General features: G+C 42.9%; 1 protein-coding gene across 3 annotated transcripts in view; it reads left to right on the top strand.

Annotated features, from left to right (window-relative positions):
* The first annotated feature begins 2,441 nt into the window (after window positions 1-2,441).
* The window catches only part of LOC115477388 (gastrula zinc finger protein XlCGF58.1-like), a 43,842-nt gene continuing 29,901 nt past the window's right edge, over window positions 2,442-16,382 (top strand). Inside the window, exons 1-3 of one of the 3 annotated variants that reach the window (XM_030214240.1) lie at window positions 2,442-2,513; window positions 2,627-2,780; window positions 4,627-4,753. In XM_030214240.1, coding sequence (XP_030070100.1) covers window positions 2,757-2,780; window positions 4,627-4,753 — 151 coding nt within the window. In that variant the 5' untranslated portion in view covers window positions 2,442-2,513; window positions 2,627-2,756. Of the gene's footprint in view, window positions 2,781-2,858; window positions 2,935-4,626; window positions 4,754-16,382 lie in introns of those variants that run through there. The other 2 variants (XM_030214249.1, XM_030214255.1) reach the window with 2 other exon arrangements.

The following is a 16,382-nucleotide window of genomic DNA, read 5'->3' as shown; positions in this document are numbered from 1 at the left end:
GGAAGAGCAGCTGCGGATGTTTATCATTATCACCCTTAAACCAAGTGAGGACACCCAAAACACAGAGCAGCTGGGGCCGCCCATAGTTCCCAACCTATAATCGAAATTAGGCCAGCTATCTTTCGTTTCAATAATATGGTTGGAGCCAGCCAAATCTCAACATTTTCGCCGACTTTAGCAATGGCCGGCATCGGTTTTCGGCGATAATGGAAACTAATGCCGGCGATCTCAAACCCGGCCAAAGGCAAGCCCTTTGGTCATGGGAGGAGCCAGCATTCGTAGTGCACTGGTCCCCTCACATGCCAGGACACCAACCGGGCACCCTGGGGGCACTGCAGTGGACTTCAAAAATTGCTCCCAGGTACATAGCTCCCTTACCTTGGGTGCTGAGCCCCCCAAATCCCCCCCAAAACCCACTCTCCACAACTGTACACTACTACCATAGCCCTAAGGGATGAAGGGGAGCACCTACATGTGGGTACAGTGGGTTTGGGGGTGGGGGGTTGGAGGGCTCCCATTTACCACCACAAGTGTAACAGGTAGGGGGGGTGGGCCTGGGTCCACCTGCCTGAAGTGCACTGCACCCACAAAAAACTGCTCCAGGGACTTGCATACTGATGTCAGGGAGCTGGGTATGACATTTCAGGCTGGCATAGAGGCTGGCAAAAATATATATATTTTTTGGGGGTGGGAAGGGGTTGGTGACCACTGGGGGAGTAAGGGGAAGTGATCCCCGATTCCCTCCGGTGGTCATCTGGTCAATTGGGACACTTTTTTGAAGCTTGGTCCTAACTTCTAAAGTCACGCTCATCTGATATTCTACCAAAACTAAATCCTGATAAAAAAAATACACTTGCCACTTCCTGAACCTGCCATTAGAGACAGTTCTGTTAAGTAATTCAGATGCGTCCCATTCATCTAATACACAACCCATACTAAATCCTGATAAAGAAATACACTTACAAGCTCTAAAACGGAAACTTGAACATGCAGAAATAGAACTTTCTTCAGCAATAAGATAATTAAATTACTGCTACAGACCAAACATCGCTCACAGAAGAAAGCAGCCTTATCTTAAGAAGCATGATATGTTCTCCAGTCTGCAAAAACTTGAAAACTATGGTGATGGTATTGGAAATTTGCTTAAAAAGACAGATTGCCAAGATTTTATTATGCAGGCAAACAATACACCACCAAAATACAAAATAGCAAGAAGCACAGTATTAGCCACCAAGTTCATACAAAGTTAATTATTTTCAGTGGAAATTAAATCTGTTGGCAGCCTGCTATGTGAATATTCTACCAATCTTTCATTATTGCTACTAAGTATTACATATTTAGGACATATGCCTTAAACAAAGATTGTTTAAATTAATTTATCTAGGCTGTACATGCACTGTTGTTTATGACTTTACTTGTTTTGTATTGCTTGGGTCCTACTGATCTGTACATTTGTTTTGTTATTTTGGTGCATGGAAACGGGTGGGTTCATAGGAAAGGAGGGGAAGGGTTCTTGCGGGTATGTTCTCTGTAAAAGTTTTTAATTGTGCCATGCAGGACGGTTCACTGTTTTTTCTTGTTCTGTATGAAGCTTATCAACTAACATGTTGTACTTTGAATAAAGATGATTAAAACTGAATTCTATTATTCTGTCTCACCATATTTCCAGTTTGAGCACAGTATAAGTTATCACAAGGATAAAATATAAGAACACCTGTGTGGACTGCATTAGGAGCTTATAGCCCATTTAGTTATGTTTTTACTATTTTGACTTATGAAAACCAATTGTCCCTGAAACATGCTCAAAAGAAATAATTCATTTGTACAAAAGAGATGAGATGAAGATGTGATTCTGTGTGCCCCAATGAAAGGAGAGTTTAATTTTCCTTCCAATCTTTATAACACCATGCTTCCCAAGGCAGATTAGAACAACAGTTAAGATGAACCCATCAGTAAACAGGATATCCTCGCTGAAATTTGGCCATGTAGTTCCGTATATTGTGTAGAACAGTGTAGAAAAATGAGCACAACGTACAGCCTTCATTAGTGCTGTTTCCACCAGCTACAATAATATTTGAAGCTGTTTTAGTGCTCTTCAGTTTTTATTTCGTGATATTTATATCTACATATGGGAGCCTTTCAAATAAGTTTTAAAAAAGCTGTAAAGCGAAAAGCTGTTAAAAAAAAAACCCCAAAAAACTTTTGTCCTTCACCTTTTAAGGCACTGCCTAAACAACTGGAACAGCTGTTGACTTTTTACAGATAGACCACAATTAGGCAGTCCATTTTCTACTAATCTTTTACTATTGCTTGCTTTCAATAGCGTTTGCTATTGTTTTGGGTGTACTTGTGACTCCGCCTACTGGCTTCAAACCAAAGAATTGGCTAGATAGCCCTCATACTATCTTCTGTTCTCAATCTAACCTCCTTGGTTTCAGCCCCTCCCAATGAAATCATCATTCTGCGCTCATCAGGAAGAGGGGTTCATCTGTGCTGAAGATGTTGTGAAAGACGTAAACAATGAGCCTTTTTTTTCTCTTTTCATCTTGTAATTTGCAGGTTAATGCTGCTGAAACCTGCAGCCCTAAATAACAGATTTTGCCCTCCTCTCCTGCCTCTGTAACAGCCTCCGAACATCACCAGCTCTTGCCGCTTCCCCGGTAGTCAAAGATCGCCTGCGCCTCCCAACAAGTCCCCACCCTTCATTTCTAATTCTGCAAAGGAAGGAAGCGCAGAAAGCTGCAAAGGCATAGAAAATGCCTGCAGGAGCTTCTGCTCAGGTAGGAGACTGCTCCCAATGTTCTGTATTCTCTATATAAATTGCTGCAGTTTTTTTTTAAAATCTTGGGATCGGATTCATCACAGTGAGTCTGACTTTGAATAGCACCTTGAGTGGAGACCTGGGGCTGAAGGCTCTTCGGCAGCCTTCTGAGTGTAAGGACAGCGATCAGGATTCTCGCATTTGTGTGTAACTGATTTTTAGTAATTGTGTTCTGGAGCTGTGTATTATGTGACTATGGAGGTCACTGTAAAAGGGTAGTATAGTAGTGTATATAGTGGCTTTTTGTAAAATTATTTACATGCCTTCTGCACATATAGATGCTGTGAGATGCATAGATTTAAAGAGGGTGTGGTTTAGGCAGGCCAAGGAAATATGCTTCCATTTTATATGCTTTTAAAAATGTACAGTCTCTGAGGCATATGTTAACTGTTCGTACAACTGCCTGAACCAGTGATTGGGGGGAGGGGGAGGGGGGGGCAGTTGTACTTACCTCAGTGGTGTCTAACATTGCCACAAAAAAAAGTTATTTCACCTGATCCTTTAATTTGATTCTCATTTTACTTGGAGCTTTGTGTTAAGTGCTGGATTTAATTTTTACATGCAAGTGGTAACAAATATGTATGCTAAAGTTCACGAATTACCATGTAGTTACTGGTGCTTACATGTGTAAAACCCTGAGGGGCCATTGCTTAAAAATACCACTGGCGTTAACATGGGGTTAACGGGTTTGTATGCATATTATTGTGTGCTGAATGCTCAAATGGTTTTAGCGCAGGTTTTACCTCGTGCAGAAAGCTTTACTACAGACCACACTTAAAAGCATGGTAATGTGGTCCCTACCCATCCTGCAGCTATGCTAAAAAAAAAAGTTTAGCAAAGGAACCTTTACGCCAGGGTTGGTTGAGAGGATCTGGTGTCTGGTGGCACCCCTTCTCTCCCTCCAATCAGACTACCCTACCCTGGACTGGTTCCTGCCGTCCCCGATATTAAGTAAAAAAAAGATTCTCAGTTGGCCTACTGGCCGCCAGGCCCCCCTCCCTTATATGGTAAACAGGTCCCGCCCAGTGCATCCCAGGATGTACTGTATGGGGAAGGGCACCATCAGTTTGCAGATGTTGACCCAGAGACAGGAGTGAATGAGCATCGCTTCTGATTCCTTCCATGTATGGGGTCTGGGGGGCCTTGGGTTGAGTTTGTGGGGTAGAGAGAATGACTAGACTACCAGGGAGGGTTTTTTTTGGATTGGTGGGGGGGGAGGGAGAAGACCACTATGCTAACAGGGATTTGTGTGGGTGAGGGGGATCTGGGCCCACCGATTTGCAGCATTTTATTTATTTTAATGTCAGCTTTCCTGTCACTACCTGAGTCAATCACAGTTTACTGACAGGAAACATTTAACGCTAAGCCGCAGGTTACTACCATGATTTTTAACACGGCAGTTATTTGCCTGCTGGTTAGTTTCAGCAAGCTACTGCTCTATTTTTGCACTGTTTGTAGTAGAGTACCATGAACCTTTGAGCATCGACCCCTCAGTGATGACAATCTTGTTTTGAATGTGGTTTGTGTAAAGTGGCTATTGCTCTTGTACATGATGGCATAATCGTGTGTATTTGCCAGCGTCCTTATATGTGCTTTACAAAAGGATCCATGCTGAGCAGAACCTTTTGTAAAATGCTGAGTGAACTGAGCACAAGTTGGATATCACAATTCTTACCTAGATATCCTATGCAAAATGGGGCTTCACATTATATACACACACAAGTCTGTTCCCCTGCTCCACTGATCCTAATTCTGTGGTGGATGTGATATGGAAGGTGTTTAGTGTGGAAGGATTTGTTTTTCAGATTCCAGTAACCTTTGAGGACATAGCCATCTATTTCTCCCAGGAAGAATGGGAGGATTTAGAAGAAACACAGAAGGAACTGTATGAGGATGTGATGATGGTGAATTATCAGACCTTGATCTCATTGGGTAAGAAATAATGTAATGTTTTTATTAGCAGCCTTGGACGTCATGTGAAAGACAGTTCTGATAGGATTTCCTAATGTGGTTTTGGCAAAAAAAAAAAAAAAAAAAACATGAGCATTTTGCAGTGATTCTTGTGGAGTGAGTTGTGTACTAAACTGCAGTTTACTGCATCCCATATTGCAAAGAATGCAGTATTATGATCTGGAGTAAAACATAGCTATGACCTTAAAGTAGTTACAAGCTCCTGTTGACCCCTCTACCTGCAGAGAAATCCTGGGTCACAAGATGGCATATAAGTATTGGGTACCACTTTCTACCCATTGCTGAAAAACAGCAGAGGAACCTCCCATAGGAAAAGCTGTATTTCTGGTGAGGGGCATCAAGGGGGACACCTCCCCAGACAAACCATGAAACCTGCAGAGCCACCACCAAGGGGGGCAAAAAGAAAAGCAAATTTACCCACTGGCACCTGGAGCCAATAGCCAAAATGATGGTGCCGCAAAAAGGAAAGTTCTGTGCCGGTACAAGAGAAAAATAAAATGTGCCCCGCAAAACCAGTTCATACGGTGACGCATACAGCAGGTAACAGGCGTTTGGATTTTCAAAAGGCATTTGACAAAGTACCTCATAAAGACTCCAGAAGAAATTGGAGAGTCATGGGATAGGAGGTAGTGTCCTATTGTAGATTAAAAACTGGTTAAAAGATAGAAAACAGAGAGTAGGGTTAAATGGTCAGTATTCTCAATGGAAAAGAGTAGATAGTGGGGTTCCCCAGAGGTCTGTAGTGGGACCGCTGCTTTTTAACATATTTATAAATGATCTAGAGATGGGAGTAACTAGTGAGGTAATTAAATTTGCTGACAACACAAAGTTATTCAAAGTAGTTAAATCGCGGGAGGATTGTGAAAAATTACAAGAGGACCTTACGAGACTGGGCATCTAAATGGCAGATGAAGTTTAATGTGAGCAAGTGCAAAGTGATGTATGTGGGAAAGAGGAACCTGAACTATATCTTCGTAATGCAAGGTTCCACGTTAGGAGTCACCGACCAAGAAAGAGATCTCGGTGTCATTGCTGATGATATGTTGAAACCATGCCCTGTGATAATACGTTGAAACCTCGGCGGCTAAGAAAGCAAAATAGAATGTTAGATATTATTAAGAAAGGAATGGAAAACAAAAGTGAGAATGTTATATAATGCCTTTGTATCAGTCCATGGTGCGACCGCACCTCGAATATTGTGTTCAATTCTGGTCGCCGCATCTCAAAAAAGATTTAGTGGAATTAGAAAAGGTACAGAGAAGGGTGACAAAAATGATAAAGGGGATGGGACGAATTCCCTATGAGGAAAGGCTGAAGCGTCTAGGGCTTTTCAGTTTGAAGGAAAGATGGGTGAGGGGAGATATGATAGAGGTCTATAAAATAATGAGTGGAGTGGAACAGGTAGACATGAATCATTTGTTTACTCTTTCCAAAAATACTAGGACTAGGGGGCATGTGATGAAGCTACAAAGTAGTAAATTCAATACGAATCGCAGAAAAAGTTTCTTCACTCAACATGTAATTAAACTCTGGAATTCGTTGCCAGAGAATATGGTAAAGGGTTTTAAAAAGCCCTAGATGGCTTCCTAAAGGAAAAGTCCATAGACCATTATTAAATTGACTTGGGAAAAACCCACTGCTATTTCTGGGATAAGCAGCATAAAATGTATTGAACGTTTTCTGGATCTTGCCAGGTGTTTGTGACCTGGATTGGCCACTGTTGGAAACAGGATGCTGGGCTTGATGGACCTTTGGCCTGTCCCAGTGTGACAATACTTATGTACTTATGTAAAAGTTTAACATTGAGAAGGCCCAGCCCCCTTTGCGCTCAGGGTGTAGCATTATATGAGTTTAATTGTCAGAGTTATTGATTTTGCTGGAATCACTCTTGGAGCAGTATCAGAAATACAGGTGTGACCTTCACCCTCTCCCTGAAGGCCACTGATAGCTTGCAACAATAGAACTTATCTGGATGGATACAATCACCACGTCTCCAAAGAACAAAGTCTGCATGTTGACGGCAATCAAAAAGATTGGAAAGTCCATTTACCTGACACTCATAGGCAATAACCCACCCAATCTGACAAAAGAAAGCCCATCTTCTCCCAGACATTGACTCTTTTAATCCTGTCACGTATGGGTGTGTAATACAGCAGATGGCCAGCCAGGAATCCTTATGATGTCTTTTAAACATGTGACCATCTACCCTGCTCCATTTTCAAAAACCAGAAGAGAATCTACCTCTGAGTTCTCATTGGATCAATACATCTCACCTGACTGGAGCCTATTGGCCCAACAAGAAGTTATGAAACCTGGAACACAGTCCGCCTCCCTCTCTTCTCTCTTCCTTGGACCCTACCTGCTGGACAATCTGCACCTCTCTGAAATCTCTCTCGGACAAGCCAGATTCCATTCTCAACAAATCTGCCAAAAAGACTTATTTTCCAGCAAAGAGCTCATTCACCACTCCAGCCAGCAGCAGAAGGAATTCATCTGAATCTAAACCAAAGACTACCCAACTACAGAGAAAAGATCTCTTTCACCACTCCAGCCAAAAGACGTCCTTCACTACTCCAACCAGCAGCTGAAAGAATTCACCTGAGCCTCAATCAAAGTGAGTTACTATTTATCCAACATAATTAGTAATTCAGACTTTGTAACATTTCATTACTTGTATTTTAAACATTATTGGTAAAAATCTGGTCCTTATGTTCTTAAATCTTATACAGTGCAGGTTAATGCAATTCCCCCAAATACATCCCGTTATCCCCTCTTTACAGGGGAAGCATGAGGCAGGAAATAGAGTAGCGTGCCTTCTTTCCCTGCCAAAGAAAGTAGACAAATTCCTCAATAAAAAATTACATCTTTGTAATGAAAAAAAAAAGAGACAAAGTTTGAAAGACAAGGTCCACTTTGGAACCAAAATCATGTTGTAAAGTGCCATTCTGCCAATTAAAGAGACCGGGAGTGCCCTCCATCTCTGCAGGACCTGCTGGGTAGTGATAACTTAGAGGCCCAATGTTAAGGCAGTTCAAGTGGGAAAGATTAGGGGTAGGATAAATCCCTACGTATTTCAGTGTACCCGGGACCCATTGCAGGGGGGGAAGTACCCATCCATGTCTCCATAATAGATGCCTGAATGAGAAGGGCCATGGACTTTTGGTAATTCAAGCGGAATCCCGAGGGGAAAAAACTATATTTCATCCAGAACACTTAGTAAATGTGGAAGAGCCAGCTGCGAACAAGTAAGGGTAAATAAAAGATCATCTGCAATGGTGAGAGCCTTGACAGAATGGCAGCTTCATTCCTATGTCCTCCAGGTCGCAATGAATGGTGCGTAAAAGGGGTTCCAGATACAACAAAAAAAAGGAGGTGGAAAAGAGGGCAATCCTAACATGTGCCTCTCTGGACAGGAAAAGGAGAGGTATGGACACCGTTCACAAGCAGGGCCGCCACAGGACATGGTACAAAGCTGCCAAAACTAACCCTCTAGGCCCACAAATTGCAAAACTTGAAATAAGTAAGGCCAGCTAACCTGGTCAGAAACCTTTTCGGTGTCATTGAAGTGATTTTGATACTACGGTGTACTTCCCTGCTCCGATAGCGGATGATATTTATACCTTATGTGAAAGTATTTTGTTTAAACAAACCATCAACTATTGTTAAGTTGCTCCCCTTCACTCCGAGGTTGCAGCTCCCCAAACAAAAGAACACTCTCCAGCCGTGCTCACCTCCAACTCAAAATAAAGCTGTTTATTGCATAGGAAGGGCGTCCCTCCTTCTCTCAAGTACAGATCCAAAACACAAAACAAATCCCTGTTACCATTTACCTTACTCAAGCCGGTTTGGTACACAGGCCAGGCTTCAGCAGCTGCTTCCTCTCTCTTCCTCTCCTAGAGAGGAGCAGCAAAAAGCAAAAAAAACCCACCCGGTTCAGTTTAGCTAGGCTTACCAAAATACCGTTCAGTTTAGCCAGGCTTTAAAACCCCAGCCTGGCCTTCAAAACACAGTTCAGGCTAGCCAGGCTTTCAAAACACAGTTCAGGTTAGCCAGGCTTTCAAAACACAGTTCAGGTTAGCCAGGCTTTCAAAACACCGTTCACTTTCAATTCCAGCTTTAAAACACAATATTGCTCTGCGCGGGCTCAAAGCCTAGGGTCCCACCCTCTTGGTCAGTCACTCTCTCTTACCTGACCTCCTCCCGCTCGACCCGGCTTGGCTCCGCTCCTTTTCTGGCCTCCTCTGAGCCAGAGCTGAAAAATCCATCGGCTCTTCCTGGGCGTTCTCCGGTTCCGTCAGCTCCATAGGGCAAGGCCCTCCCTCCTCCTCTCTCTCCTCAGGAGCCCAATCCATATTTTCTTCACCTCGCCCCTCCCCCAGCTGCTCACCCTTTCCTTCATTAAAGTTCTTTGCTCTCTCTTCTTTCTCCACCCACCTGTTCCACCACCTCTTCCACCAGGTTGGAGAATCAGCCTTACTCCTTCCCCTGCGGCCCTCCTCTGGTGACTCCCGGGAATGTACATAGTTTCTCTTATCCCCAGGTTCCCTTGGGGCATGCTGGGAGTTGTAGTTTCCTATTTTGGGTTCTTCCCTGGGGATTGCCTGCCTGTACCTGGGGTATTCTTGCTTACCCCAGGGTTCCTTTGGGGCATGCTGAAATTTGTAGTCCCTTTCTCTCCTCTTTTCTTTCTGTTCCCCAGGGCTGCCTACATACTCTTTACACTATATACAATCAGCTATACACCATAAGACTACTGAGGAAGGCGCGTGATAGTGCCGAAACACAGCTGTGTTGAATCGCATCTTTCTTGTTTTTCTTGCAATAAAGAATTGATTCTCAACAGACGTCTCCTCCGGTTTTTCAGAAGAGCCTACCCTTCCTACTTCTTGCTTCCTCAACAGATTTTCCAACAGTGGGCCACTGCAATTATCGACCTATTTGCTACGGACTTCAATACTAATGCAAACAGTTTTGATCCTGAGTCCCCCACGAACAACAGTCTGGTATCAGATGCTTTTTTTTTTTTTAATGCTTTATTTATTCAATTGCAATAAACTTGCCAGATATCAGACAGAACATATTTTATATATGCCTACTGTAGAAATACAACAAAACAAATGTCTCCCTTCCCCAACCATAACAGACTATATGTGACTTGTTACCCACCTTGGATAAAGGCGGGATATAAATATCCTGCCCTCCAGGTCAGATAAATGTCCCAGATATTATGATAAGATGTAAAATGATTATACTTATCTTATATAATAATACTCACTATGAACCTGGCTGCCTGTGTCAGTAACTTTGGGCTCAGAAGCCCCAGCTGACGTCACTGGATGTGATCAAGTTGGAATCTGTTTGTGTGCGTGCGTCAAACATCAGACGCACGAACACAAACTGATTCCAACTTTATCATTCTTCCACGACTCCACGCTGCGTGGCCGAGAACAGGACTTCGGCTGGCGGGGGAGGTACGCGACGGTGGCGGGGGAGGTTTGGCGGCGGGAAGGGGGTCTCGAGAGGGTCGCGACGGGGGTGCAGGGGTCAGGAACTCCGAGGGGGGTGTTTGGAAATCGGAGGGATGGGGGTCTGCTAATCGGAGGGAGGAAGGCAGGGAGGTGGGATCTGCAAATCGGAGGGAGGGAGGCAGGGAGGTGGGGTCTGGAACTCGGACAGCGGGAGGGAGGGGTCTGGAACTCAGAGGGGGGGTCTGGAATTCGGAGGGAGGGAGGGGGGTCTGGAATGCGGAGGGGGAGGGATGGGGTCTGGACTTCGGAGGAGGGGAGGAGGGGGGAATGCACCACCTGTACAAAAACTAAAAAAAAAGAGAGGAAGACTCTGGAACTTAGAGGGGGGGTGGACGACGACAATCCTGGATCACGGAGGAAGGGAGGACGACAACCCTGGAACACGGAGGAAGGGGGGACACTGGAACTGGGTGGGAGGGAGGGACCCCAGGCACACACACTCTCTCTCACAGACACACACTCGCACACAGTCTCACTCACTCGCAAATTCACTCTCTCTCACACAGTCACTCTCGCACACACTCTCAAACATACACACTCTGAGGAAAACCTTTCTAGCGCCCATTTCATTTGTGCCTGAAACGGGCCTTTTCTACTAGTAATTCATAAGTTGGGACATCAAACAGTAGTAATCAACTTTTTTAAAGATAGTCTCAGGTGGTGGAATGGCAGGTTGCTTCCAGAGTTGAGCCAATACTGTCTTAGCTGCCGTAAAGACGTGTCACCAGAGAATGGACTTCCCTTGGGATGCCAGCAACCTTATGATGCAAGAGGCAACAGTCAGCACAAAGTGGGTAAATAACTGGAAGGAATGCATTAAGTTTTTGAAGCAGCGCCATCCAAAAGATTCGTACCATTGAGCAGGTTCACCTAATGTGGAAAAAAGAACCTTGCTCACCGCAATTACGCCAACAAAGTGGCAAGCCATTTATGTAAATCTGGAACAGTATCACTGGAGTATAATACCACTGGTAAAAAATCTTAAAACCATTCTCAATCATAGGGGTAGCGATAGAGACCTCGAACAAATTGCTTAGGTTCCTAAGTACCAGAAAAAAGTGTTTCCCATTTAGTAATATATTTCTGAACTGGAGCATCATCTTTCACTAAAACTTTATATAACCTAGAGACACCCCCCCCCCCCCCCCCTCCCCGTGCCCAAGTTCAGTGCTAATTCTATAGAAGATTCCGCTAAAGATAAATCATACTGGGCCCTACATAGTATGAAATCCCTAAGCTGTATATAATGAAAGAAATCAGAGTTGAGCCATATTCATCCTGGAGATCAGAAAAAGGGATCAATGCTCCCTTCTCCCAAATCTGTCCCAGAGTTTGCAGAGATAGGACAGCCCAGTGTTTATAAGCCCTGTCCATCAGCCCAGGGGGAAAAGAATGCATACTGAATAGGTGTATAAATATGATAGTGTCTGCTGGCAAAAAACCTAGATCGTACCTTAATTCATATTAACTAAGGGAGCCCTCATTAAGTGTGTCAGGGGCTCCATAGATGAAGCAAAAAGCTAAGGGGATAATGTACAGCCCTGCCTAGTGCCGTGTAAGAGTTCGAAGGAATTGGTGAAGGCACCAATGAGCTTGAGCACATCCAAAGGGTATTTATAGAGCACCTGTATCCAATGCAGAGAAAGCCCCAACAGCCAATTTTCCATAAAACTGCCATTGTATCTGTTACATGAATGTTCTTCCATGTTGTCTATTATGATGTACACTACCTTTGATGGTTTTATCAAAACCAAATAATAAAGGATGTATTATTTATTTATTGTTCACTTATATCCCACATTTTCCCACTCGTGTCATTTCTATTCTTGATGACATTTATTTATGTGAATGTTGTACTGTGCAGTTTTAATATATAAATGGTACTTCGTCATTATCATTGCTATTATTAGGATTTATTTTGCTTATCTCCAAGTTTACCTCATTGTTTTAATTTTTTGCTTTATTTTCTTCATCTCCTGTTTTTATTGCTTCTTGTTTTTCTCCACTGCATACACTGACTTTATTTCTGTTATCATTTATTTTCTTCTGCTGGGGTATAAGAAGCATATGTATGTTCGGGCTTGTATTGGTGTTCTTGAAATTTGTTTTTATTTAAAAATAAAGTTTAAAAGATGCAACAAAAATCACAGTTGAAATACACCCACTTGAATTTATACCAGTTCAAGAGCAGGTGTAAATGTTCAAACGTGAGATATGCACATAAGCATGTATTTTTATAAAGTGCACCTGTAGCTTTGCTCAGACTGTACCCAGATTATACCTTGATCACAGCTACAAGCTGCCTTGTTAACCACATGTCATTTTATACATGTATGCAGTCACAAAGCTTTATAAAAATCCTTTTCCACACATAAAGCATAGTCATGGAAAAACTCTTATAAAATTGCCCTCATTATGCCAGACATTCTGGTCCACCCTCCCACCCCTCCTAAAGTTACCAGCAGCAACAGTCTCTTCACCTCCTCCAGGATGCGCATGAAATGAGGATCATTTCTGAGAATGCTACCTTGTATATTCTGAGTTTTAACTTTCTACCTAAAAGTTTATGTTTAGCTTCTGGAACCTGTCTCCTGCACCTTTCTATGTTGTTAGTGCCCACCCATGCTAAGACAGCCACGTCCTCCTCAGCACTATCTAAAATTTTATTTAGGTGATTCATGAGGTCTGCCACTTTTGCACATGGCAGATAAATTGCCAAGGAAACCTTATGCCCACCAGCCAGCTAGCTATTTGCATTGCTAATTATCCAGTCACCTTCTCTCCCAGACACATGGCCCTAGAGATACATCTTCGTTGTGGAAGGATGCTACTAATGTGGATGACCGGTCCTAGCTCCAACATCAGTTTCTGCCACATCAGGGTGATTTTCTCCTTCCAGGTGGACTTCCTCTTCCAAGGCAGCACAGAAAATGTGAGACTGGAGGTGGGCATGCTCTACTATGTCCCTGAAGGTCTCCTCTGTATACGGTTCTGTCTGTCTCGTCTGATCTGTCACTCTAGCTTCCAGAGATTAGACTCATTCTCTGAGAGCCAGGAGCTCTTTGTACCAAGTGCACGCATACGTCCCCTCAGCAACTGGCAGATAATCATGCAAAGTTCAAAACACTGAATAGGCCCCAGCTCACTGCTGGTCTCCTAACTGCACCGTAATATTGTTGATTTATTTAAAGACTAGCCGTTAAGCCTGTTAAAAAGGGCAAGATTTTTGTTTTTAACAATGTAGTGGAAAAGCCGAAGAAGAAAAATGAGAGTTGGATGTCCAGCATTTCTTCTCTCTCCCTTCCCATCCATCCATGTCCAGAATTTCTTCTGTCTCCCCTCCATTCATGTGCATCTCCTTCCTGTCTTCCCTTCCCTCCCCTCCATCCATATTCAACAATTCTCCTCTCTCCCTGCCCTCCCCTCCATCCATCCATGTCCAGCAACCCTCTTCTCTCCCCTGGCCTCCTCTACCCTCCCCCCATGTCCAGCAACCGTCCTCTCTCCACTGCACTCCCCCCATGTCCAACAACCGTCCTCTCTCCCCTTCCCTCCCCTCCATCCACCCACCCATGTCCAGCAACCCTCCTCTCCCCCCACTTGCCCCCATGTCGATCAACTCTCCTCTGCATTTGTTACCTCCTGTGAGTCCTCTCGTCAGCTCACCTCCAGCGCAGCATTCCTTTTCCTCCTGTGAGTTCTCTCGTCAGCTTGCCCCCGTGTCCATCAACTCTCCTCTGCTTTCGTTACCTCCTGTGAATCCTCTTGTCAGCTTGCCTCCAGCGCAGCGTTCCTTTCCCTCTCTGTTCCGTCCTCTGACGTCATCGCGTCTTGACGCGAGGGCGGGACAGAGAGGAAAGTCTCTACTGCGCATTTGCAAGTGAGTCGGTCACCTCTCATTTATATAGTTAGATGTTATGGTTGCTTATTTAATTTAAAGTGTTTCAAATATATTTGGTTTAGCGTATGTTCATTTATTAATGATCTGCAGAGGGATAGCAGTAAATCTGTTGCTAAGGGCTATAAATGAAAGAATGTGCTTAAAATGGGAAGGCGTTATGAGGTGGCAGGGAAAAAAGATATACAGGTAACCTTAGTTTATTTCTTTTAAGGTAATTTTAGCAAGGTAATACTTTTAAGAAAATTAATTCATAGAATGCATCAATTTACACAAATCTCTTTCTATAAAGAAATGGATCTGCATTTTGGAATCTCATGGGTACTTGTGATGCAGACTGGCCATTGTTGGAGATATGATGCTGGGGCCAATGGACCATAGTCTGACTCAGAATTGCTTATCTTAATTAAGAGGTTAATTTTCAAAGCTCTTAGACACACAAAATACCATAGGTTACTATGGTGCTTTGAAAATGAGCCCCTATGTCTAACACAGCATCTATTCTGAAAATTTTCAGGTAAAAGAATGACTCACTTCCTTTTTGTTTTCCATTTTCTGATAATTCCTCTAGAGTTAAGGTCTGAGAGAAATTGGAAAGTTTCATATGGAGAGGGAAGTGTGAGTTTTCTTTTCTTCCTTGTCCTAGATGTCATGAAAGAAACTCAAATGTATTCAGGATAACAAGTCTTATCCATGTTGAAAATAACTGATAGCATGTTGCAGTATTTGTACTGAGAAATATGTGACAAATGTGTGTATACAGAGTCTATATGAATTTTCTGTGTCATGTAAGATCATAAATCCTTCCTTCTTTATTAATCGTTCGAGGGGGGGGGTTGTTCACTGAAATTTAATGAAATTCTTTTTGCAGGAAATGATTCTGAAACCTGAATTTGCATGAACCACATCCAGAGTTTGGTTTAGTTTACTTTATTTGCCAGGTATACCATCCTTCATCTGATATTAAAGTGAATTGTAATAAAATCATAGCCTAAAACAGCACGCTAAAGAGGAAAGTGATGCCCATAGATTTATACAGCAACATATTGGGTAAATTTCTTCAAAAAGTTGGCAAAGAAATCCAAATAAATACATTTGAAATAAGAGAAGAACATAACACATAAGTAAACAATGGAGGATGAAAAGCAAAAAAGCAATATACATGTGGAGGGTAGTTTTATGTCAGTGCATCTACTAGAAATGCTATTTAAGTACCTATATTAAACCAATTTTGTAAAGAAAAGTAAGTGCCAACTTTTCTTTATAAAATACTAGAATAGATGGACAAAAACACACTTAGATTTAAGGCTCAGTCACTTACAGCAGCATTAGGGCTAGATGTTATCAAGAACATAGGTAAGTCATAGTAGCGGTGGATATTCAAAGTAGGCCCCTGTCCAGTTAAATCACTTATGCGGGGCTGTCCACTGATATTCAGCAGCACTTAACTGGATATTCAGCAGTTAACCACATAACTGACCCAGACAAATAGAACTGCATAAAACACTCACTTAACCACGTAAGTGGTATCCACCCGCACATACCTGGATATTCAGTTACGGTGCCCAGACATGGCTTGGCATTGAATATTTGGGGGAAAAAATACCAAAAAGACTGGAAGAGTAGTGATTCAGGGTATCAGTCTTAAAAACAGAAGTCCAAAGCTTCTGAAAAGCCTTTTTAGTTCTTTATTCTCCAACAGTGTATTAAAAGTAGGTACAGACTTGACACACCAAATGCAAATACGGTCCTGACCCTACACGACCTGTTTTTCGGCGTGAAGCCTCCTTCAGGGTATGCAATAATGCATAAGGGAAACAGATTATAGGATAATACTCCAGCAACAGATAATCACACTCCAATGCAGCAAATCAACACACAGTTCAAACTGGCAAGACGCCAATGGTTTGTGAATATTTGAGCATAACACTGCTGGAAGCCAAAAAACCACTGACTGCTGAACTGTTGTACACGTGTATTTTTGCATTCTCCTCATGCACATGCCTACCATCAAAACACAGCCTATGTGAACAACATGTGTACCTTTACGCTGTCTAACTAACGTGCTAGGTGCCACCTTATAGAATTGCAGCCTACGGAGACAAGTGATTTGTCAGATTCTGTATGAATCTACTTTCCTTAAGTCCAGTGAGGACAGCCAGGT

Source organism: Microcaecilia unicolor, chromosome 1 (assembly GCF_901765095.1).
Source record: "Microcaecilia unicolor chromosome 1, aMicUni1.1, whole genome shotgun sequence".
NCBI classification, from domain to species: domain Eukaryota; kingdom Metazoa; phylum Chordata; class Amphibia; order Gymnophiona; family Siphonopidae; genus Microcaecilia; species Microcaecilia unicolor.
This window is presented reverse-complemented; position numbering and strand designations above follow the sequence as displayed.